This window comes from Hemiscyllium ocellatum, chromosome 3 (genome assembly GCF_020745735.1).
Source record: "Hemiscyllium ocellatum isolate sHemOce1 chromosome 3, sHemOce1.pat.X.cur, whole genome shotgun sequence".
Classification (NCBI taxonomy): Eukaryota; Metazoa; Chordata; class Chondrichthyes; order Orectolobiformes; family Hemiscylliidae; genus Hemiscyllium; species Hemiscyllium ocellatum.
The window spans coordinates 6,223,092-6,247,867 of NC_083403.1; the positions used below are offsets into that span (position 1 = coordinate 6,223,092).

Consider the following 24,776-nt stretch of genomic DNA (forward strand, 5'->3'; position numbering starts at 1 on the left):
GGAACATTTGCTGTCTAGTAGTTAAATAATCTATTATTCCGTTAAATTTTCCAATAGAGTTAAAGTTACAATAATTCTTTATTTTGTTTGTATTTTAACTATGTGTAAGAATAAAATTGCATTTGCCTTAAAGCCAAGTAATGTGACCAATCGAATTACATCTGGAACACAGCACCTTACACTTATCTTTAAATAAAAGTTAGGGTGTGGGCCATCTCCTTGATATATTTGTCAAGGTCTGGACCATAACAGTGATTTATGCACGAGGATTTCTAGATTCATCTGCACATACACCTTTCTGCAGTCTTTCTCCATTTAAATGATAGTCAGCTCCTCTATTCTGCCTGTCACAATGTATAACCTCTCATTTTTCCATAGTATATTCCATATTCCAAGTCTCTGCCCACTTGCATAACCTACTATATCCTTCTGCAGACTCCACTCATCTTCATCACTTGCCTGTCCATCTGTTTTTGTGTTATCTGCAAATGTAGCTTTCCTCATCCGAGTCATTAATATATGCAATCTGTCCTGCTTAACGCAGTAGTTGCATTCTCGTGCAACCGCTTATTACAGAAAATCACACAACAGAAATAATGGGGCCTACAGGAAAAACAGGGTTGGGGCGAACCACCAAAAATATCGGGAAAACACAAAACAAAAATTAGTAGCCGAACACAAATGACAGCGTGATTTAAGTAAATATTAAAACCATATATTTTAATGAAATAATATAATAAATGTAACACTATGGTTTCTGAGTTTGCTGAGTTACAGTACTGCATTAAGACAGGGGCTGAGGATCATCATCAGCATCATCATCATTAATGTTAAAGCTCTTCCAAAATTGAAGAACACTATCCTCAGTAATCCCTTCAGTAGCTGCAATCAGCATTCTGAATGAGCACCTTAAATAATAAGCTTTAAAAGCTGATATTGCATCCTGGTCCATGGGTTGAATGAGAGAGATCGTGTTCGGAGGTAGAAATAGCACTTGTTGATTTCAGAAAGCTCACCAATGGTGGGAGGATGGGTTGGTACACTGTCCATGAGGAGAATCTTGAAATCCAAATCTTTTCTCCTGCAATAATTTCTAAAAACCATTCTCAAAAATATCAACAATAAAGGTCAGAAAACATTTGCCCCATCATCCAACCTCTTTTGGTTGACCTGAAGTAACCACCTCAAGTGAACTAGCCGGGGACAGAATCGCGTAATAGCCAACGCTAGTTCCCATTCTTAAAAAAATCCTTTCCCAACTCACCAATCACATTACAATCAACAGGAATCAGGTGAAAACCCTCTACTGGTTTTAGTTGTAACTGACAAATTGGAAGATGGTTGTGGTTTTTGGAAAGCAGTCACCTCAGCTCCAGGACATCTCTGCAAGAGTTCCTCGGTGTAGTGCCCTAGACCTAACCATCTTCAGTTGCTTCATCAATGACCTTCGCTCCATCGTGAGGTCAGAAGAAAGAATGTTCACCAATGATTGCACCATTCTTGGCTCCTCTGAATCAATCCATGTTCAAACACAACAAGACCAGGAGAATATCCAGGCTTGGGCTGCAAAGTGGCAAGTAACATTCATTCCACATAAATGCCAGGAATGACCATCTAGAGACAATCTTTCCATTGCCCCTTAACATTCATGGCTATACCTTCACTGAATCTCCAACTGACAACATCCTGGGGTTAAAGTGAGGACTGCAGATGCTGGAGATCAGAGTCAAGGGTGTGGTGCTGGAAAAACACAGGTCAGGCAGCATCTAAGGAGCAGGAGAAATTACGTTTTGGACATAAACCATTCCTTAGGAATGAAGGGCCTATGTCCGAAATGTCAATTATCCTGCTCCTCGGATGCTGCCTGACCTGCTGTGCTTTTCGAGCACCACACAATCGACCAACATCCTGGGGTTACCAGTTACCAGAATTAAACTGGTCTCATGCTGTAATACAAAGCATACAAGACAGGCTAGAAGTACTACAACAAGCCTTGAGCAATGTTGTACAACGAGCGACCTAGGGTTTCAGGGACATAAATTCTTTGAAGTTTGCATTATTTATAGATGGGGTGGTTAAGAAGGCATTTAGCATGCTTGCCTTCATTGCTCAGACCTTTGAGTCCAAGAGTTGGGACATTATGGTGGTTAGGCCAGAAGAGGTACTGTGTCTGTTCTGGTCTCCCCGTTATAGAAAGGATATAATTAAGCAGTAAAGAATTCAGAAGAGATTTACCAGGATGTTACTGACAATGAGGTCTGAGTTATACAGATAGGTGGAACATTAGAGGTTGAGAGATGGTCTTATATAGGTTTATAAAATCATGAGGGGTATAGAAAAGGTGAACGGCAGTCTTTTCCCTTCGCTAGGAGATTTCAAGACAAGGGGCATATTTTTAAAGTGAGAGGAGAAAGATGCAAAAAATACAAAGTCACATAGATGTACAGCACTGAGACAGAGAGTTTGGTCCAATTTGCCCATGCTGAGCAGATATCCTAAACTAATCGATATAATTTGCCGGCACTTGGCCCATATCCCTCTAAACCTTTTCCTGCGCAGAAAGGTTGCCCCTTAAGTCCCTTTTAAATCTTTCCCCTCTCACTCTAAGCCTATGTCCTCTAGTTCTGGAGTCTCCCACCCTGTGAAAAGACCTTGGTTATTTACCCTATCCATGCCCCTCACAATTTTATAAACCTCTATTAGGTCACCCCTCAGCCTCCAAAACTCCATGGAAAACAGCCTCAGTCTATTCAGCCTCGTCCTATAGCGCAAACCCTCCAACCCTTGCAACATCCTTGTAAATCTTTTCTGAACTCTTGTGGATATTGTGAAACTATAAATGACAAAATGCAGTGGACCCAGCACCAATCCTTGTGGCACACCACTGCTCATTAAGCGTCTAGTCTGAAAGGCAACTCTCCACCACCATTCTTCTGTCTTCTATCTTTGAGGCAGTTCTGTATCCAAATGGCTAATTGTCCCTCCATTCCATGTAATCTAACCTTGCTAACCAGCCTACCTTGTCGAATGCCTTACTCAAGTCCACATAGATCATGTCCATCACTTGGCCCTCAATTCTCCTTGTTACTCTTCAAAAAACTCAAATCATGTTAGTGATACAGGATTTCCCAAGCAAAAAACCATGTTGACTATCCCTAACCAGTTCCTAACTCTCAAAATACATGTAAATCCTGTCCCTCAAGATTCTCTCCAATAACTTGCCCATCACTGATGTCGGGCTCACTGGTCTATAGTCCCTGGCCTCTTTTCCTTACAACCTTTCTTAAATAGTGGCACCACGTTAGCCAAACTCCAGGCCTCCAGCATCTCACCCGCGACTATCGATGGCACAAATGTCTCAGAAAGGGGCCCAGCAATCACTTCCATTGGTTCCCATAGAGTTCTAAGGTACACGTGATGAAGAAAACGTGAGGACTGCAGATGCTGGAGATCAGAGTTGAGAGTGTGGTGCTGGAAAAGCACAGCAGGTCAGGCAGCATCCCTGCTCCTCGGATGCTGCCTGACCTGCTTTGCTTTTCCAGCACCACACTCTCAACCCTACACGTGATGATGTCCTGGTGATTTACCCACCTTTACGAATTTCAAGACATCCAGTATCAGCTGTCACCATCTATTTCCCCACATCTTCCATGTCCTTCTCCACAGTAAACACTGATGCAAAATACTTACTTGGTATCTCCCCCATCTCCTGAAGTTCCACACAAGGCTGCTTTGCTGATCTCTGAGGGGCCCTATTCTCTCCCTAGCTACCCTGTTGTCCTTAATGTGTTTATGAAATCCATTTGGAGTCCCCTTAACCTGATTTGCCAAAAAATTTCCCCTTTTTGTCCTCCTGATTTCCCTCTTAAGTATATTTCTACTGCCTTTAAACTCTTCTAAGGATTCACTCGATCTCTGCTATCTATACCTGACATATGCTTTCTTCTTATTCTTGACCAAAACCACAATTTCTCTAGTCATCTAGTACTCCCGATACCTCCCAGCCTTGCTCTTCACCCTAACAGGAACATACTGTCTCTGGAATCGTGTTATCTCATTGTTGGAAGGCTTCCCATTTTCCAGCTGTCCCTTTACCTGTGAATATCCACCCTCAATCAACTTTTGAAAGTTCTTGCCTAATACTGTCAAAATTGGCACAAGGAGCAATTTGTTTGTTTTACATAGAGTGGTTCAGGTGTGGAATGAACTGCTAGAGGAAGTGGTGGGTGCAGATCCAGTTACAATGTTTAAAAGACATTTGGATAAGTACATGAATAAGAAATATTCGGAGGGATATTGACCAAGTGCAGGCAGGTGGGACTAGTTTGTTTGGGATTATGGTCAGCATGAACTGTTTAGACCGAAGGGTCTGTTTGTGTCCTCTATGACTCTATAAGTAACTCAACTCCTCGGTCCCTAAAGCCTGTCCACCATCTACATTGCACAAGTGTGATGGAATATTCCCCACTTGCCTGGCTGAGTGCAGCTCTAACAACACAAGAAGCTTGACAACATATGGGACAAAGCAGCTTGCTTGATTGGCACAACATCCACAAACGCCCATTCCTTCCTCCACTGACACTGAGACACAGGAGTGTGTACTATCTAATGGCAGAAATTCCCAAAAGTTAGACAGGACTTTCCAAATCAATGACCACTTCCAACCATAAGATCAAGGGCAGCAAATATATGGGCACATCACCACTTGAAAGTTTCCTTCCAAGGCACTCTCAAATCTGAGACGGAAATATATTGTCATTCCTTCCGTGTCGCTGGGTCAAAATCCTGGAATTCCCTCCCCAACAGCATCATGGGTCTGCCTACAACACATGCACTGCACTGATTCAAGAAGACAGCTCACCAACACTGTCTCAAGGCAACTAAGGGCAGACAATACATGTTAGCCAGCCATGTCCATATCCCATAAATTCTAAATACTGCTACATCCTTAATAAAAGGCTCTAGAATTGTGGTGGAAGATAATAAAGGGGTAAAAATGCATTGTGCCGAGATCTGCAGATTCATGAGAGCCCTTAATCTTTTCAAATTTATTCATGGGACAAGGGCATTGCTGGCTGGACCAGCATTTACTCCTCATCCTGATTGCCCAGAGGACAGTTAAGAGTTAACCACAATGCCATGGGTCTGATGTCACATTTAGGACAAACCAGATAAGGATGGCAGCTTCCTTCCTTAAAGGACATTAGTGAACCAGGTGGGTTTTTCCAACAATCGACAATGGTTTCACGGTCATCAATAGATCTTAATTCCAGGACTTTTTTTTTAAATTGAAATTCCACCATCTGTCATGGCAGGATTTGAACCCAAGTTCCTAGAACATTACCTAGATTTTGGATTAACAGTCCAACGCTAATAGCATCGGGCCATTACCGCCCCAAAATTCCAAAAACGGACCATAAAACAAAATAGCACTTGGCATTTCAAAGGCAAAAAACTTTGCCAAAAACGTGACTACCAGAATATAGTATTTCAACCATTTGTTCAGAGCAGAAAAGCTACGGTGATTTCCTCTAAAGGACAAAGTAAAGGGACAGCAGAAAGAGTCAACTGAAGGGCAGTTAGATGACAAATGTCAGAACGATTGCAGATGACCTCGAAAAGATGCGAGAATGACATAAGACAAACATCCCATAACTCAGATTTCCTGCCAGCAATCAGAGCAAGCAACAACGTTGTCCATCACAATGAAGAACAGAGCAAGCAACTATGAGCTAACCACTTGCATTAAGAACAACATTCTCTCTAAGCTGCGCAGCCACTCCAAGAGTGTGGACACATCAACTGACACGTTATCACAATTCCCATCATCAATTTCAGATTTCCCGAAGTTGCTGCTGCACACGGACCTTGGAGCTCCATGCAAAAGAAAACAAATGAGTGGGAATGTAGGTATGCAATTGGAAAATTTCACCCATTTTCCCAGAATTAGCCAGCTTTTGTATTCAGTCCAGTATAAATCAGTGCTCTTCGACTTCCGCTCCGGTGTAATGTGTCCTGGGATAGTTAAATAATCCAGTGCTGGACCTGTGCACTCTCTCAGGTGGGACAGATCACTTTTGGGGGAGGTGGATAGGAGAGATGCTCAGGTTTGTAAATTTCTTTTGTTGTGTCATTCGCATTTCATCTGGGCTCAAAATGGTTGTACATCACGGATTCTTCCCGTCCGGTTTGACAAGTCTTGGGCTAGACATTCCCACAAACCATTTAGAACATAGCTTATTTATTTGTATTGAACCGAGATGATAATTTAAATGCACATTTAAATATAGGCTGTGAGATGAAAGTAAAGAATAATAGGAAAATTCATTTCTATCAAACGAACATTTCTACCATTCACAACGAAAACACAAATCTAACCTTGACACAGAAAGGTCCCATAGTAATAACAACTTAAGTAATGCTCTTCAATTGAATAATTCAGACTGAATGTGGTCATTGAGAAGTTTTGTTCATACGTTTTCTTAATATAACATAATGCTATATGACAAGAGCAAGAGAGGGACAGCGAGGGGATGGAGGGGGAGGGACAGCGAGGGGATGGAGGGGGAGGGACAGCGAGGGGATGGAGGGGGAGGGACAGCGAGGGGATGGAGGGGGAGGGACAGCGAGGGGATGGAGGGGGAGGGACAGCGAGGGGATGGAGGGGGAGGGACAGCGAGGGGATGGAGGGGGAGGGACAGCGAGGGGATGGAGGGGGAGGGACAGCGAGGGGATGGAGGGGGAGGGACAGCGAGGGGATGGAGGGGGAGGGACAGCGAGGGGATGGAGGGGGAGGGACAGCGAGGGGATGGAGGGGGAGGGACAGCGAGGGGATGGAGGGGGAGGGACAGCGAGGGGATGGAGGGGGAGGGACAGCGAGGGGATGGAGGGGGAGGGACAGCGAGGGGATGGAGGGGGAGGGACAGCGAGGGGATGGAGGGGGAGGGACAGCGAGGGGATGGAGGGGGAGGGACAGCGAGGGGATGGAGGGGGAGGGACAGCGAGGGGATGGAGGGGGAGGGACAGCGAGGGGATGGAGGGGGAGGGACAGCGAGGGGATGGAGGGGGAGGGACAGCGAGGGGATGGAGGGGGAGGGACAGCGAGGGGATGGAGGGGGAGGGACAGCGAGGGGATGGAGGGGGAGGGACAGCGAGGGGATGGAGGGGGAGGGACAGCGAGGGGATGGAGGGGGAGGGACAGCGAGGGGATGGAGGGGGAGGGACAGCGAGGGGATGGAGGGGGAGGGACAGCGAGGGGATGGAGGGGGAGGGACAGCGAGGGGATGGAGGGGGAGGGACAGCGAGGGGATGGAGGGGGAGGGACAGCGAGGGGATGGAGGGGGAGGGACAGCGAGGGGATGGAGGGGGAGGGACAGCGAGGGGATGGAGGGGGAGGGACAGCGAGGGGATGGAGGGGGAGGGACAGCGAGGGGATGGAGGGGGAGGGACAGCGAGGGGATGGAGGGGGAGGGACAGCGAGGGGATGGAGGGGGAGGGACAGCGAGGGGATGGAGGGGGAGGGACAGCGAGGGGATGGAGGGGGAGGGACAGCGAGGGGATGGAGGGGGAGGGACAGCGAGGGGATGGAGGGGGAGGGACAGCGAGGGGATGGAGGGGGAGGGACAGCGAGGGGATGGAGGGGGAGGGACAGCGAGGGGATGGAGGGGGAGGGACAGCGAGGGGATGGAGGGGGAGGGACAGCGAGGGGATGGAGGGGGAGGGACAGCGAGGGGATGGAGGGGGAGGGACAGCGAGGGGATGGAGGGGGAGGGACAGCGAGGGGATGGAGGGGGAGGGACAGCGAGGGGATGGAGGGGGAGGGACAGCGAGGGGATGGAGGGGGAGGGACAGCGAGGGGATGGAGGGGGAGGGACAGCGAGGGGATGGAGGGGGAGGGACAGCGAGGGGATGGAGGGGGAGGGACAGCGAGGGGATGGAGGGGGAGGGACAGCGAGGGGATGGAGGGGGAGGGACAGCGAGGGGATGGAGGGGGAGGGACAGCGAGGGGATGGAGGGGGAGGGACAGCGAGGGGATGGAGGGGGAGGGACAGCGAGGGGATGGAGGGGGAGGGACAGCGAGGGGATGGAGGGGGAGGGACAGCGAGGGGATGGAGGGGGAGGGACAGCGAGGGGATGGAGGAGGAGGGACAGCGAGGGGATGGAGGGGGAGGGACAGCGAGGGGATGGAGGGGGAGGGACAAAGCGAGGGGATGGAGGGGGAGGGACAGCGAGGGGATGGAGGGGGAGGGACAGCGAGGGGATGGAGGGGGAGGGACAGCGAGGGGATGGAGGGGGAGGGACAGCGAGGGGATGGAGGGGGAGGGACAGCGAGGGGATGGAGGGGGAGGGACAAAGCGAGGGGATGGAGGGGGAGGGACAAAGCGAGGGGATGGAGGGGGAGGGACAGCGAGGGGATGGAGGGGGAGGGACAGCGAGGGGATGGAGGGGGAGGGACAGCGAGGGGATGGAGGGGGAGGGACAGCGAGGGGATGGAGGGGGAGGGACAGCGAGGGGATGGAGGGGGAGGGACAGCGAGGGGATGGAGGGGGAGGGACAGCGAGGGGATGGAGGGGGAGGGACAAAGCGAGGGGATGGAGGGGGAGGGACAGCGAGGGGATGGAGGGGGAGGGACAAAGCGAGGGGATGGAGGGGGAGGGACAAAGCGAGGGGATGGAGGGGGAGGGACAAAGCGAGGGGATGGAGGGGGAGGGACAAAGCGAGGGGATGGAGGGGGGGACAAAGCGAGGGGATCGGGGGGGACAAAGCGAGGGGATCGGGGGGGACAAAGCGAGGGGATCGGGGGGGACAAAGCGAGGGGATCGGGGGGGACAAAGCGAGGGGATCGGGGGGGACAAAGCGAGGGGATCGGGGGGGACAAAGCGAGGGGATCGGGGGGGACAAAGCGAGGGGATCGGGGTGGGAAAGAGAGTGGAGTGGATCGGGGGGGGGAAAGAGAGTGGATCGGGGTGGGAAAGAGAGTGGAGTGGATCGGGGGGGGGAAAGAGAGTGGATCGGGGGGGGGGAAGAGAGTGGATCGGGGGGGGGGAAGAGAGTGGAGTGGATCGGGGGGGGGAAAGAGAGTGGAGTGGATCGGGGGGGGGGAAAGAGAGTGGAGTGGATCGGGGGGGGGAAAGAGAGTGGAGTGGATCGGGGGGGGGAAAGAGAGTGGAGTGGATCGGGGGGGGGGAAAGAGAGTGGAGTGGATCGGGGGGGGCAAAGAGAGTGGATCGGGGGGGGCAAAGAGAGTGGATCGGGGGGGGGGGAAAGAGTGGAGTGGATCGGGGGGGAAAGAGTGGAGTGGATCGGGGGGGAAAGAGTGGAGTGGATCGGGGGGGAAAGAGAGTGGAGTGGATCGGGGGGGAAAGAGAGTGGAGTGGGTCGGGGGGGAAAGAGAGTGGGTCGGGGGGGAAAGAGAGTGGGTCGGGGGGGAGAGTGGGTCGGGGGGGGGGGGGAGAAGAGTGGGTGGGGGGGGAGAGTGGGTCGGGGGGGGGAGAGAGAGTGGGTTGGGGGGGAGAGTGGGCGGGAGAGGTGGGGGGGTGTCGGGGGGGGGGGAAGAGTGGAGTGGATCGGGGGGAAGAGTGGATCGGGGGGGAAGAGTGGATCGGGGGGGAAGAGTGGATCGGGGGGGGAAGAGTGGATCGGGGGGGTGGATCGGGGGGGGAGTGGAGTGGATGTGGGGGGGTGAGTCGGGGGGGGAGGAGTGGAGTGGATCGGGGGTGGGAGTGGAGTGGATCGGGGGGGGGAGAGTGGATCGGGGGGGGGAGAGTGGATCGGGGGGGGGGGAGAGTGGATCGGGGGGGGGAGAGTGGATCGGGGGGGGGGGGAGAGTGGATCGGGGGGGGGGAGTGGGAGAGTGGATCGGGGGGGTGGGGGGAGTGGGAGAGTGGATCGGGGGGGGGGGGGGAGTGGGAGAGTGGATCGGGGGGGGAGTGGGGGGGAGAGTGGATGGATGAGGGGAGGGAGTGGATGGCCGGGGGGGAGAGAGTGAGTGGATCGGGGGGGGAAAGAGAGTGGATCGGGGGGGGGGGGAAGAGAGTGGATCGGGGGGGGAAGAGAGTGGATCGGGGGGGGGGAAGAGAGTGGATCGGGGGGGGGGAAGAGAGTGGATCGGGGGGGGAAAGAGAGTGGATCGGGGGGGGGGAAGAGAGTGGATCGGGGGGGGGAGAGTAGATTGGTGGGGGGAGTGGATCGGGGGGGGGGGAAAGAGTAGATCGGGGGGGAGAGTGGGTCGGGGGGGAGAGTGGGTCGGGGGGGGGGGGGAGAGTGGATCGGGGGAGGAAGAGTGAATGGCTGGGGGGAGAGAGTGAATGGCTGGGGGGAGAGAGAGTGAGTGGACCGGGGGGGGGAGAGCGGATCGGGGGGGGGGGGGGGGAAGAGTAGATTGGGGGAGAGAAAGAGAGTGGATGGGGGGAGAAGAGTAGATTGGGGAGGAGAAAGAGAGTGGGTCGGGGGGGGGGGGGGGGAGAGTGAGTGGCTGGGGGGAGAGAGTGAGTGGCTGGGGGGAGAGAGTGAGTGGCGGGGGGGGGAGAGAGTGAGTGGCGGGGGGGGAGAGAGTGAGTGGCGGGGGGGGAGAGAGTGAGTGGCGGGGGGGGAGAGAGAGTGAGTGGCGGGGGGGGAAGAGAGCGAGTGGCGGGGGGGGAAGAGAGCGGATTGGGGGGGAGAAGAGTAGATTGGGGGGGGAGAAAGAGAGTGGATCGGGGGGGAAGAGAGTGGATCGGGGGGGAAGAGAGTGGATCGGGGGGGAAGAGAGTGGATCGGGGGGGAAGAGAGTGGATCGGGGGGGGAAGAGTGGGTGGATGGGGGGGGGAAGAGTGGGTGGATGGGGGGGGGAAGAGTGGGTGGATGGAGGGGGGGAAGAGTGGGTGGATGGAGGGGGGGAAGAGTGGGTGGATGGAGGGGGGGAAGAGTGGGTGGATGGAGGGGGGGGGGAGAAGAGTGGGTGGATGGGGGGGGAAGAGTGGGTGGATGGGGGGGGGGGAAGAGTGGGTGGATGGGGGGGGGGGGAAGAGTGGGTGGATGGGGGAGGGGAAGAGTGGGTGGATGGGGGGGGGGGAAAGAGTGGATGGATGGATGGGGGGGAAGAGTGGATGGATGGGGGGGAAGAGTGGATGGACAACGAAAACACAAATCTAACCTTGACACAGAAAGGTCCCATAGTAATAACAACTTAAGTAACGCTCTTCAATTGAACAATTCAGACTGAATGTGGTTATTGAGAAGTTTTGTTCATAAGTTTTCTTAATATAACATAATGCTGTATGACAAGAGCAAGAGGGGGAAAGAGTGGATGGATGGGGGAAGAGAGTGGATCGGGTGGGGGGGGGGGAAGATTGTGGATCGGGGGGGGAAAGAGAGTGGATCGGGGGGGCAAAGAGAGTGGATCGGGGGGGCAAAGAGAGTGGATCGGGGGGGCAAAGAGAGTGGATCGGGGGGGCAAAGAGAGTGGATCGGGGGGGCAAAGAGAGTGGATCGGGGGGGGCAAAGAGAGTGGATCGGGGGGGGCAAAGAGAGTGGATCGGGGGGGCAAAGAGAGTGGATCGGGGGGGGCAAAGAGAGTGGATCTGGGGGGGCAAAGAGAGTGGATGGGGGGGCAAAGAGAGTGGATGGGGGGGGGGGAGTGTGGGTCGGGGGGGGGGGGGGGGGAGTGTGGGTCGGGGGGGGGAGTGTGGGTCGGGGGGGGGGGGAGTGTGGGTCGGGGGGGGGAGTGTGGGTCGGGGGGGGGGGGGGGGGGGGGGGGGGAGTGTGGGGGGGGGGGGGGGGGGGGGGGGGGGGGGGGGGGGGGGGAGAGGAGTGGAGTGGATGGCTGTGGGAGAAGAGGAGTGGATGGCTGTGGGAGAAGAGGAGTGGATGGCTGTGGGAGAAGAGGAGTGGATGGCTGTGGGAGAAGAGAGTGGATGGCTGTGGGAGAAGAGAGTGGATGGCTGTGGGAGAAGAGAGTGGATGGCTGTGGGAGAAGAGAGTGGATGGCTGTGGGAGAGGAGAGTGGATGGCTGTGGGAGAGGAGAGTGGATGGCTGTGGGAGAGGAGAGTGGATGGCTGTGGGAGAAGAGAGTGGATGGCTGTGGGAGAAGAGAGTGGATGGCTGTGGGAGAAGAGAGTGGATGGCTGTGGGAGAAGAGAGTGGATGGCTGTGGGAGAAGAGAGTGGATGGCTGTGGGAGAAGAGAGTGGATGGCTGTGGGAGAAGAGAGTGGATGGCTGTGGGAGAAGAGAGTGGATGGCTGTGGGAGAAGAGAGTGGATGGCTGTGGGAGAAGAGAGTGGATGGCTGTGGGAGAAGAGAGTGGATGGCTGTGGGAGAAGAGAGTGGATGGCTGTGGGAGAAGAGAGTGGATGGCTGTGGGAGAAGAGAGTGGATGGCTGTGGGAGAAGAGAGTGGATGGCTGTGGGAGAAGAGAGTGGATGGCTGTGGGAGAAGAGAGTGGATGGCTGTGGGAGAAGAGAGTGGATGGCTGTGGGAGAAGAGAGTGGATGGCTGTGGGAGAAGAGAGTGGATGGCTGTGGGAGAAGAGAGTGGATGGCTGTGGGAGAAGAGAGTGGATGGCTGTGGGAGAAGAGAGTGGATGGCTGTGGGAGAAGAGAGTGGATGGCTGTGGGAGAAGAGAGTGGATGGCTGTGGGAGAAGAGAGTGGATGGCTGTGGGAGAAGAGAGTGGATGGCTGTGTGGGAGAAGAGAGTGGATGGCTGTGGGAGAAGAGAGTGGATGGCTGTGGGAGAAGAGAGTGGATGGCTGTGGGAGAAGAGAGTGGATGGCTGTGGGAGAAGAGAGTGGATGGCTGTGGGAGAAGAGAGTGGATGGCTGTGGGAGAAGAGAGTGGATGGCTGTGGGAGAAGAGAGTGGATGGCTGTGGGAGAAGAGAGTGGATGGCTGTGGGAGAAGAGAGTGGATGGCTGTGGGAGAAGAGAGTGGATGGCTGTGGGAGAAGAGAGTGGATGGCTGTGGGAGAAGAGAGTGGATGGCTGTGGGAGAAGAGAGTGGATGGCTGTGGGAGAAGAGAGTGGATGGCTGTGGGAGAAGAGAGTGGATGGCTGTGGGAGAAGAGAGTGGATGGCTGTGGGAGAAGAGAGTGGATGGCTGTGGGAGAAGAGAGTGGATGGCTGTGGGAGAAGAGAGTGGATGGCTGTGGGAGAAGAGAGTGGATGGCTGTGGGAGAAGAGAGTGGATGGCTGTGGGAGAAGAGAGTGGATGGCTGTGGGAGAAGAGAGTGGATGGCTGTGGGAGAAGAGAGTGGATGGCTGTGGGAGAAGAGAGTGGATGGCTGTGGGAGAAGAGAGTGGATGGCTGTGGGAGAAGAGAGTGGATGGCTGTGGGAGAAGAGAGTGGATGGCTGTGGGAGAAGAGAGTGGATGGCTGTGGGAGAAGAGAGTGGATGGCTGTGGGAGAAGAGAGTGGATGGCTGTGGGAGAAGAGAGTGGATGGCTGTGGGAGAAGAGAGTGGATGGCTGTGGGAGAAGAGAGTGGATGGCTGTGGGAGAAGAGAGTGGATGGCTGTGGGAGAAGAGAGTGGATGGCTGTGGGAGAAGAGAGTGGATGGCTGTGGGAGAAGAGAGTGGATGGCTGTGGGAGAAGAGAGTGGATGGCTGTGGGAGAAGAGAGTGGATGGCTGTGGGAGAAGAGAGTGGATGGCTGTGGGAGAAGAGAGTGGATGGCTGTGGGAGAAGAGAGTGGATGGCTGTGGGAGAAGAGAGTGGATGGCTGTGGGAGAAGAGAGTGGATGGCTGTGGGAGAAGAGAGTGGATGGCTGTGGGAGAAGAGAGTGGATGGCTGTGGGAGAAGAGAGTGGATGGCTGTGGGAGAAGAGAGTGGATGGCTGTGGGAGAAGAGAGTGGATGGCTGTGGGAGAAGAGAGTGGATGGCTGTGGGAGAAGAGAGTGGATGGCTGTGGGAGAAGAGAGTGGATGGCTGTGGGAGAAGAGAGTGGATGGCTGTGGGAGAAGAGAGTGGATGGCTGTGGGAGAAGAGAGTGGATGGCTGTGGGAGAAGAGAGTGGATGGCTGTGGGAGAAGAGAGTGGATGGCTGTGGGAGAAGAGAGTGGATGGCTGTGGGAGAAGAGAGTGGATGGCTGTGGGAGAAGAGAGTGGATGGCTGTGGGAGAAGAGAGTGGATGGCTGTGGGAGAAGAGAGTGGATGGCTGTGGGAGAAGAGAGTGGATGGCTGTGGGAGAAGAGAGTGGATGGCTGTGGGAGAAGAGAGTGGATGGCTGTGGGAGAAGAGAGTGGATGGCTGTGGGAGAAGAGAGGGGATGGCTGTGGGAGAAGAGAGTGGATGGCTGTGGGAGAAGAGAGTGGATGGCTGTGGGAGAAGAGAGTGGATGGCTGTGGGAGAAGAGAGGGGATGGCTGTGGGAGAAGAGAGGGGATGGCTGTGGGAGAAGAGAGGGGATGGCTGTGGGAGAAGAGAGGGGATGGCTGTGGGAGAAGAGAGGGGATGGCTGTGGGAGAAGAGAGGGGATGGCTGTGGGAGAAGAGAGGGGATGGCTGTGGGAGAAGAGAGTGGATGGCTGTGGGAGAAGAGAGTGGATGGCTGAGGGAGAAGAGAGTGGATGGCTGTGGGAGAAGAGAGTGGATGGCTGTGGGAGAAGAGAGTGGATGGCTGTGGGAGAAGAGAGTGGATGGCTGTGGGAGAAGAGAGTGGATGGCTGTGGGAGAAGAGAGTGGATGGCTGTGGGAGAAGAGAGTGGATGGCTGTGGGAGAAGAGAGTGGATGGCTGTGGGAGAAGAGAGTGGATGGCTGTGGGAGAAGAGAGTGGATGGCTGTGGGAGAAGAGAGTGGATGGCTGTGGGAGAAGAGAGTGGATGGCTGTGGGAGAAGAGAGTGGATGGCTGTGGGAGAAGAGAGTGGATGGCTGTGGGAGAAGAGAGTGGATGGCTGTGGGAGAAGAGAGTGGATGGCTGTGGGAGAAGAGAGTGGATGGCTGTGGGAGAAGAGAGTGGATGGCTGTGGGAGAAGAGAGTGGATGGCTGTGGGAGAAGAGAGTGGATGGCTGTGGGAGAAGAGAGTGGATGGCTGTGGGAGAAGAGAGTGGATGGCTGTGGGAGAAGAGAGTGGATGGCTGTGGGAGAAGAGAGTGGATGGCTGGGGGAGAAGAGAGTGGATGGCTGTGGGAGAAGAGAGTGGATGGCTGTGGGAGAAGAGAGTGGATGGCTGTGGGAGAAGAGAGTGGATGGCTGTGGGAGAAGAGAGTGGATGGCTGTGGGAGAAGAGAGTGGATGGCTGTGGGAGAAGAGAGTGGATGGCTGTGGGAGAAGAGAGTGGATGGCTGTGGGAGAAGAGAGTGGATGGCTGTGGGAGAAGAGAGTGGATGGCTGTGGGAGAAGAGAGTGGATGGCTGTGGGAGAAGAGAGTGGATGGCTGTGGGAGAAGAGAGTGGATGGCTGGGGGAGAAGAGAGTGGATGGCTGTGGGAGAAGAGAGTGGATGGCTGTGGGAGAAGAGAGTGGATGGCTGTGGGAGAAGAGAGTGGATGGCTGTGGGAGAAGAGAGTGGATGGCTGTGGGAGAAGAGAGTGGATGGCTGTGGGAGAAGAGAGTGGATGGCTGTGGGAGAAGAGAGTGGATGGCTGTGGGAGAAGAGAGTGGATGGCTGTGGGAGAAGAGAGTGGATGGCTGTGGGAGAAGAGAGTGGATGGCTGTGGGAGAAGAGAGTGGATGGCTGTGGGAGAAGAGAGTGGATGGCTGTGGGAGAAGAGAGTGGATGGCTGTGGGAGAAGAGAGTGGATGGCTGTGGGAGAAGAGAGTGGATGGCTGTGGGAGAAGAGAGTGGATGGCTGTGGGAGAAGAGAGTGGATGGCTGTGGGAGAAGAGAGTGGATGGCTGTGGGAGAAGAGAGTGGATGGCTGTGGGAGAAGAGAGTGGATGGCTGTGGGAGAAGAGAGTGGATGGCTGTGGGAGAAGAGAGTGGATGGCTGTGGGAGAAGAGAGTGGATGGCTGTGGGAGAAGAGAGTGGATGGCTGTGGGAGAAGAGAGTGGATGGCTGTGGGAGAAGAGAGTGGATGGCTGTGGGAGAAGAGAGTGGATGGCTGTGGGAGAAGAGAGTGGATGGCTGTGGGAGAAGAGAGTGGATGGCTGTGGGAGAAGAGAGTGGATCGGGGGGGGAAGAGAGTGGATCGGGGGGGAAGAGAGTGGATCGGGGGGGAAGAGAGTGGATGGCTGTGGGAGAAGAGAGTGGATCGGGGGGGGAAGAGAGTGGATCGGGGGGGGAAGAGAGTGGATCGGGGGGGGAAGAGAGTGGATCGGGGGGGGAAGAGAGTGGATGGCTGTGGGAGAAGAGAGTGGATCGGGGGGGGAAGAGAGTGGATGGCTGTGGGAGAAGAGAGTGGATGGCTGTGGGAGAAGAGAGTGGATCGGGGGGGGAAGAGAGTGGATGGCTGTGGGAGAAGAGAGTGGATGGCTGTGGGAGAAGAGAGTGGATCGGGGGGGGAAGAGAGTGGATCGGGGGGGGAAGAGAGTGGATCGGGGGGGGAAGAGAGTGGATCGGGGGGGGAAGAGAGTGGATGGCTGTGGGAGAAGAGAGTGGATCGGGGGGGAAGAGAGTGGATGGCTGTGGGAGAAGAGAGTGGATGGCTGTGGGAGAAGAGAGTGGATCGGGGGGGGAAGAGAGTGGATGGCTGTGGAAGAGAGTGGATGGCTGTGGGAGAAGAGAGTGGATGGCTGTGGGAGAAGAGAGTGGATGGCTGTGGGAGAAGAGAGTGGATGGCTGTGGGAGAAGAGAGTGGATGGCTGTGGGAGAAGAGAGTGGATGGCTGTGGGAGAAGAGAGTGGATGGCTGTGGGAGAAGAGAGTGGATCGGGGGGGGAAGAGAGTGGATCGGGGGGGGAAGAGAGTGGATCGGGGGGGAAGAGAGTGGATCGGGGGGGGAAGAGAGTGGATCGGGGGGGGAAGAGAGTGGATGGCTGTGGGAGAAGAGAGTGGATCGGGGGGGGAAGAGAGTGGATCGGGGGGGGAAGAGAGTGGATCGGGGGGGGAAGAGAGTGGATCGGGGGGGGAAGAGAGTGGATCGGGGGGGGAAGAGAGTGGATGGCTGTGGGAGAAGAGAGTGGATCGGGGGGGGAAGAGAGTGGATGGCTGTGGGAGAAGAGAGTGGATGGCTGTGGGAGAAGAGAGTGGATCGGGGGGGGAAGAGAGTGGATCGGGGGGGGAAGAGAGTGGATCGGGGGGGGAAGAGAGTGGATCGGGGGGGGAAAGAGAGTGGATGGCTGTGGGAGAAGAGAGTGGATCGGGGGGGGAAGAGAGTGGATGGCTGTGGGAGAAGAGAGTGGATGGCTGTGGGAGAAGAGAGTGGATCGGGGGGGGAAGAGAGTGGATCGGGGGGGGAAGAGAGTGGATCGGGGGGGGAAGAGAGTGGATCGGGGGGGGAAGAGAGTGGATCGGGGGGGGAAGAGAGTGGATGTCTGTGGGAGAAGAGAGTGGATCGGGGGGGGAAGAGAGTGGATCGGGGGGGAAGAGAGTGGATGGCTGTGGGAGAAGAGAGTGGATGGCTGTGGGAGAAGAGAGTGGATCGGGGGGGGAAGAGAGTGGATGGCTGTGGGAGAAGAGAGTGGATCGGGGGGGGAAGAGAGTGGATCGGGGGGGAAGAGAGTGGATGGCTGTGGGAGAAGAGAGTGGATGGCTGTGGGAGAAGAGAGTGGATGGCTGTGGGAGAAGAGAGTGGATCGGGGGGGAAGAGAGTGGATCGGGGGGGGAAGAGAGTGGATCGGGGGGGGAAGAGAGTGGATCGGGGGGGGAAGAGAGTGGATGGCTGTGGGAGAAGAGAGTGGATCGGGGGGGGGAAGAGAGTGGATGGCTGTGGGAGAAGAGAGTGGATGGCTGTGGGAGAAGAGAGTGGATCGGGGGGGGAAGAGAGTGGATCGGGGGGGGAAGAGAGTGGATGGCTGTGGGAGAAGAGAGTGGATGGCTGTGGGAGAAGAGAGTGGATGGCTGTGGGAGAAGAGAGTGGATCGGGGGGGGAAGAGAGTGGATCGGGGGGGGAAGAGAGTGGATCGGGGGGGAAGAGAGTGGATGGCTGTGGGAGAAGAGAGTGGATCGGGGGGGGAAGAGAGTGGATCGTGGGGGGAAGAGAGTGGATGGCTGTGGGAGAAGAGAGTGGATCGGGGGGGGAAGAGAGTGGATGGCTGTGGGAGAAGAGAGTGGATCGGGGGGGGAAGAGAGTGGATCGGGGGGGGAAGAGAGTGGATGGCTGTGGGAGAAGAGAGTGGATCGGGGGGGGAAGAGAGTGGATCGGGGGGGGGGGAAGAGAGTGGATGGCTGTGGGAGAAGAGAGTGGATGGCTGTGGGAGAAGAGAGTGGATGGCTGTGGGAGAAGAGAGTGCATCGGGGGGGGAAGAGAGTGGATCGGGGAAGAAGAGTAGATGGTGGGGAGTGGGTCGGGGAGAAAGAGTGGGTCGGGGAGAAAGAGTGGATCGGGGGGGGAAGAGAGTGGATCGGGGGGGGGGAAGAGAGTGGATCGGGGGGGGGGAAGAGAGTGGATCGGGGGGGGGGAAGAGAGTGGATCGGGGGGGGGGGGAAGAGAGTGGATCGGGGGGGGGGGGAAGAGAGTGGAACGGGGGGGGAAGAGAGTGGATCGGGGGGGGAAGAGAGTGGATCGGGGGGGGGGAAGAGAGTGGATCGGGGAAGAGAGTGGATGGCTGTGGGAGAAGAGAGTGGATCGGGGGGGAAGAGAGTGGATCGGGGGGGGAAGAGAGTGGATGGCTGTGGGAGAAGAGAGTGGATCGGGGGGGGAAGAGAGTGGATCGGGGGGGGAAGAGAGTGGATCGGGGGGGGAAGAGAGTGGATCGGGGGGGGAAGAGAGTGGATCGGGGGGGGAAGAGAGTGGATCGGGGGGGGAAGAGAGTGGATCGGGGGGGGAAGAGAGTGGATCGGGGGGGGAAGAGAGTGGATCGGGGGGGGAAGAGAGTGGATCGGGGGGGGGGAAGAGAGTGGATCGGGGGGGGGGAAGAGAGTGGATCGGGGGGGGGGAAGAGAGTGGATCGGGGGGGGGAAGAGAGTGGATCAGGGGGGGAAGAGAGTGGATCAGGGGGGGAAGAGAGTGGATCGGGGAAGAAGAGTAGATGGTGGGGAGTGGATCGGGGGGAGTGGGTCGGGGAGAAAGAGTGGGTCGGGGAGAAAGAGTGGGTCGGGGGGGGAAGAGTGGGTCGGGGGGGGAGAGTGGGTCGGGGGGGGAGAGTGGGTCGGGGGGGGGAGAGTGGAGTCGGGGGGGGAGAGTGGGTCGGGGGGGGAAGAGTGGGTCGGGGGGGGGGAAAGAGTGGGTCGGGGGGGGGGAAGAGTGGGTCGGGGGGGGGGAAAGAGTGGGTCGGGGGGGGGGAAAGAGTGGGTCGGGGGGGGGGAAGAGTGGGTCGGGGGGGGGGGAAGAGTGGGTCGGGGGGGGGAAGAGTGGGTCGGGGGGGGGGAAGAGTGGGTCGGGGGGGGGAAGAGTGGGTCGGGGGGGGAAGAGAGTGGGTCGGGGGGGGAAGAGAGTGGATCGGGGGGGGGGGGAAGAGAGTGGATCGGGGGAGAAGAGTAGATGGTGGGGAGTGGATCGGGGGGAGTGGGTCGGGGAGAAAGAGTGGGTCGGGGGGGGGGAAAGAGTGGGTCGGGGGGGGGGAAGAGTGGGTCGGGGGGGGGAAGAAGAGTGGGTCGGGGGGGGAAGAAGAGTGGGTCGGGGGGGGGAAGAAGAGTGGGTCGGGGGGGGGAAGAAGAGTGGGTCGGGGGGGGGAAGAAGAGTGGGTCGGGGGGGGAAGAGTGGGTCGGGGGGGGAAGAGTGGGTCGGGGGGGGAGAGTGGGTCGGGGGGGTAAGAGTGGGTCGGGGGGGGGGGGAGTGTGGGTCGGGAGGGGGGGGCAGAAGTGGATCGGGGTGGACAGTGAATGGGGTGGGGGGGGTGGATCGGGGGATAAATGGAAATGGACCCGGGTGATCGGGATAGCTGTACGGGTGGAGGGGAGATGATGGTTGTGGGGGTGGGGGGGTGATGGTGGGGGATTGGGTGGTGGTGATGGTGGGGGGGGTGTGGTGATGGGGGGTGTTGGGTGGAGATCGATGGGTAGTGGTGGAGGGGGGGTGGTGGTGGGGGTGTGATGGTGGGTGGGGGGGTGTTGGGTGGAGATCGATAGGTAGTGGTTGGGTGGAGATCGATAGGTAGTGGTGGGGGGGGTGGGGGGGTGGTGGTGATGGTGGGGGGGGGGGGGGGGGGGGGGAAAGAGTGTTGGGTGGAGATCGATGGGTTGAGGGCTCTCCCCCCGTGCCCCAGCCCTTGTCCCGCCTTGAATCATGTCTCTGACTCGGCGGGGGGTCGTGGTGCACAATTCTTGTCCGGAGAGACAGGCAACGACATTCAGCAGCAAAACCAAATCCAGTGAAACAAAAGCAGCGCCGGGCTGCCGTCAGCCTCCCCTTCACCAAGTTGGAATATGAATGAATATCTTGTTAGAAGCATCCCGCTGTTTCTTACCTCATTGTAGACAGGCTCCCGCCGCCGCCGCCGCCGCTTTATTCCCTCGAAGCCGCTTTCCCAAAGTCTCCGTCTCCCTCAAGAGAATGAGAGACCACCCTCTCCCGCTCTCCTCACTCACTCACTTGGCAAAGAAACAACTTCAACCGACAAAACAAGTCGTGGGGGTGGAGTGTATCCCCGGATAAGGTGAAGAGAGAGAGAGAGAGAGAAACAGATTTTTAAAAATAAATGATCACACAATTCCGCGGGGTCTCTCCCTCTCTCAGGATTCGCCACCAAAAAAAAATCCGGCTCTGCGACAAGAAATCAAAAAAAAAGGCACCAATTAACCCTCGTTACCTCAGAAAATGGCACAGTTTGAGCTCACTGACCCCGGAGTTTGTTTAAAACCATTTCTGAGGAGGGTATTTTTTTTTCCCTCTGTCTCTCGGATGAGATTTTCCGATGAAGAACAATCGCCAACGGCGCGCGCTCGCGCTGCTCCACTCGCTCTCGCTCGCGCTCACCGGAAATGCCTGGCGGCCGCACGCTGTCAATCACAGACCGCGAGGGATTTCCGATTGCGGTGTCCCGTCGGGCCCCGCCCCTTCCCCGGCTCGTCAATCATTCCGACCGTACCCGCCCATTCGTCAACCACCCCGGGCCCGCCTATCTGTCAATCATCCGCCCTCGGCCGCGCCCCTTGCCCTCAGGCACCTTGATCTCTGCCGCAGTGAGCCCTAGTGGGCCGTTCACTTGCAGCACTGTGCAGGTTACGGAGATGGCAGGGTGAGAGGTGTCTTGTTTTTCCTCCAGGTGACTGCTCCCGTTATCCTCTGCAACTGCATAAGCTTGGATTTCCTATTTGTTCCCTTATCAACAACCTGTCGTTTCATGCAACCAGAATACTACCCATGGCTTAAGAACAGAAAAATCCGGAGAAACTCATTCAACACCAGGGTCTTGTCCAACAGGTTTATTTGGAAGTATAAACTTTAAACGCGCTGCTCCTTCGTCAGGACCCAGCCCCATTACCTACCTGACATAGGAGCAGCGCTCCAAAAGCTGCTTCTTCCAAATAAACCAATTGGACTATAACCTGGTGTTAGGTGATTTTTAATTTTGTCCACTCCAGTCCAACACCGGCACCTCCACATCGGGAAGAAAAGCAGCAGGTCTGGCAACATCACATTTAACATTTCAAATCCAGTGACCCATCTTCAGAACTATTCATGGCTGCTGGCCCATCAGTCTTAGCAAGCCCCTAACACTGCCCCAAAATCCATTACCCTGAGTCATCCTCCCATGCTTCCTGTCTGAAGTGGTCTGAAACTTTTATCATCTACAAACTCCACGTCCAACTTTCCAGATATCATTACTTCAGGATGCAAGAAAGTGACAGTGATTTGCAAGAAATAGGGAGTAGTTACAATGAGGGACTTTCATTACCTGAGTATAGATTGGGATAGTAATATTGTAAAAAGCTGACGTGGACAAATTCGCAAAATGTGGCACCAACAAGGAAATGTTGGATCTAATTCTGGGAAATGAAGTCGATCAAGTGTTCCCAAGCATGTTGGGGGGAGGGGGGAAGGGGAGTACTGGGGGCAGTGATTAGAGTATCATAATGTTTGGAAACAAACAAAAACAGAAATTGCTAGAGAAGTTCAACAGTTCTGGCAGCATCTGTGGAGAGAAAATGCAGTTATTGTTTGAGTCCAGTGACCCTTGTGACAATGCTGCTCCTTTAACAATGTTATAGAGTCATAGAGATGTACAGCATGGAAAGAGACCCTTCAATCCAACCCGTCCATGCCAACCAGATATCCCAACCCAATCTAGTCCCACCTGCCAGCACCTAACCCATATCCCTCCAAACCCTTCCTATTCATATACCCCTCCAAATGCCTTTTAAATGTTGCAATTGTACCAGCCTCCACCACTTCCTCTGGCAGCTCATTCCATACACGTACCATCATCTGTGTGAAAAAGTTGCCCTTTAGGTCTCTTTTATATCTTCCCCCTCTCACCCTAAACCTATGCCCTCTAGTTCTGGACTCCCTGACCCCAAAAAAAAGACTTTGTCTCTTTATCCTATCCATGCTCCTCATAATTTTGTAAACCTCTATAAGGTCACCCCTCAGCCTCCGACACTCCAGGGAAAACAGCCCCAGCCTGTCCAGCCTCTCCCTGTAGCTCAAATCCTCCAACCCTGGCAACATCTTTGTAAATCTTTTCTGAACCCTTTCAAGATTCACAACATCTTTCCAATAGGAAGGAGAGCAGAATTGCACACTATATTCCAAAAGTGGCCTAACCAATGTCCTGTACAGCCGCAACATGATCTCCCAACTCCAGTACTCAATACTCTGACCAATAAAGGAAAGCATTCCAAACACCTTCTTCACTATCCTATCTACCTGCGACTCCACTTTCAAGGAGCTATGAACCTGCACTCCAAGGTCTCTTTGTTCAGCATCACTGTCTAGGACCTTACCATTAAGTGTATAAGTCCTGCCAAGATTTGCTTTCCCAAAATGCAGCATCTCGCTTTTATCTGAATTAAACTCCATCTGCCACTTCTCAGCCCATTGGCCCATCTGGTCCAAATCCTGTTGTAATCTGAGGTTACCCTCTTCGCTGTCCATTACACCTCCAATTTTGGTGTCATCTGCAAACTTACTAACTGTACCTCTTGTGCTCGCATCCAAATCATTTATGTAAATGACAAAAAGTAGAGGGCTCAGCACCAATCCTTGTGGCACTCCACTGGTCACAGGCCTCCAGTCTGAAAAACAACCCTCCACCACCATCCTCTGTCTTCTACCTTTGAGCCAATGTTATGTTGTCTTTGGCTTTTTTTTCAGCGAGATCATAAAAGACAAACTCTGAAAAGTCTGGAGTTGAAGGGTTTCAGGGCCCATTTGTTTATAGCTAACATATACTGCCTCAGGCAGAAGGCTTTCAAGTTTTACAATGAAAGGGGAATGGCCAGTTCTCACAGCTCAGCTTTTCTCTGTTTTGTTTAGCAGTAGTGTGGAAGAAGGTACTGGACCCAAAGAAACTGGTACTCTATCTCTGATATCTCTCTTGTAAGGCCCTGTGTTTGATTTTACCTTTTGTGCCAAGGGGTGTTTATGGGGATTTTTGCAAGAATTGGGAAGCATTATTAAGTTGGGATAATCTGTTGGGTTTTCATATAGGTTAAGTTATTCTATATTCTGTTCTCTTTTGTTTGTGCTTCATTCGGTAATCTTGTAAATAAATTCTGTTTTGTTTAAAATAAGTGGTTTGACCAGCAGCATCTCTCCTGGTATATTCACTCTACAACTGCTTCAAAACAACTAGCAAAGTTAGGATCTGGGCTACCTTCTCGAAATGCTTTGAGGGGTTTGGCCTGATCCATAACGCCCTTCGAGTGACTGGACTCGAAATGTCAACTCTGTTTCCTCCCCACAGATAAAACCATAAGAAATAGTAAAAGGAGTAGGCCATTTGGCTTCCTGAGCCCGCTCCACCTTCCAATAGGATCATGGCTGATCCAACACTCCTCATGTCCACTGATGCTGATACTGTCAGACCTGCTGAATGTCTGCAGCCATTTCCATTTCTGTTTGTTTCAAATCTCCAGAATCCACAGGATTCTGAACTGGAGTCAAAAGATCAACAGGCAAATCAGTAATGAAACAATAGACTACCTTCAAAGAGGAGATGGTTTGGCACAGTCAGGATGTATTCCCATGAGTGGGTAGGTAGGACAAACAAAGCTAAATTCCCTGGGTGACAAAAAAAGCAGAAAATAAGATATGACAGGATGCATGCAATAAAAATCAGGTGGATAACACAAGTGAGTAGTAAGCTAAATGTAGAAAGTTCAGAGCTGAATTAGAGAGCAACTAAATTAGGAAATTAGTATATGAGAAAAGAGTAACAGCTGATATGAAAGAAGGGTGGTAAAAGGAGGAGTGGGGCTGACAAGATCCAAATGGGGGGATTTCGGCACAGGGGCAGAGGGCATGGCTATGGTCACTAGTTAGTACTTCACAAGTGTCTTTATCAGTAAAAAGAAGGTATTGGATGGGCTGGCTGACATAAAGTTGATACAAAACCAGGATCAGATGAGAGGCCTCCTCAGACACATGGTGGTGTAAGAGAACTGGAGAATAGCAAAGATTATACAATGATTCAAAATAGAATGTAATGTCCAACCAGTGTTGGCCAGTCAGGTAAACCTCAATGATTAAATTTGGAGATGGAATAATTCAGGACAAAATTACTTGGATAAGTATGGACCAATTTACAAAAGCCAACAAGAATTTGTTAAAGACAATGTATGTTTAAATAGCTTGATTAAGTCTTTTGGTACGGTAACA

General features: G+C 54.7%; 1 protein-coding gene across 1 annotated transcript in view; it reads right to left on the minus strand.

The window, feature by feature from the left end:
- The window catches only part of enah (ENAH actin regulator), a 397,680-nt gene extending 376,772 nt beyond the window's left edge, over positions 1 to 20,908 (minus strand). The window contains exon 1 of the mRNA XM_060847991.1: positions 20,422 to 20,908. Coding sequence (XP_060703974.1) covers positions 20,422 to 20,426 — 5 coding nt within the window. The 5' untranslated portion in view covers positions 20,427 to 20,908. The remainder of the gene's footprint in view (positions 1 to 20,421) is intronic.
- Between the last annotated feature and the right edge of the window lie 3,868 nt (positions 20,909 to 24,776).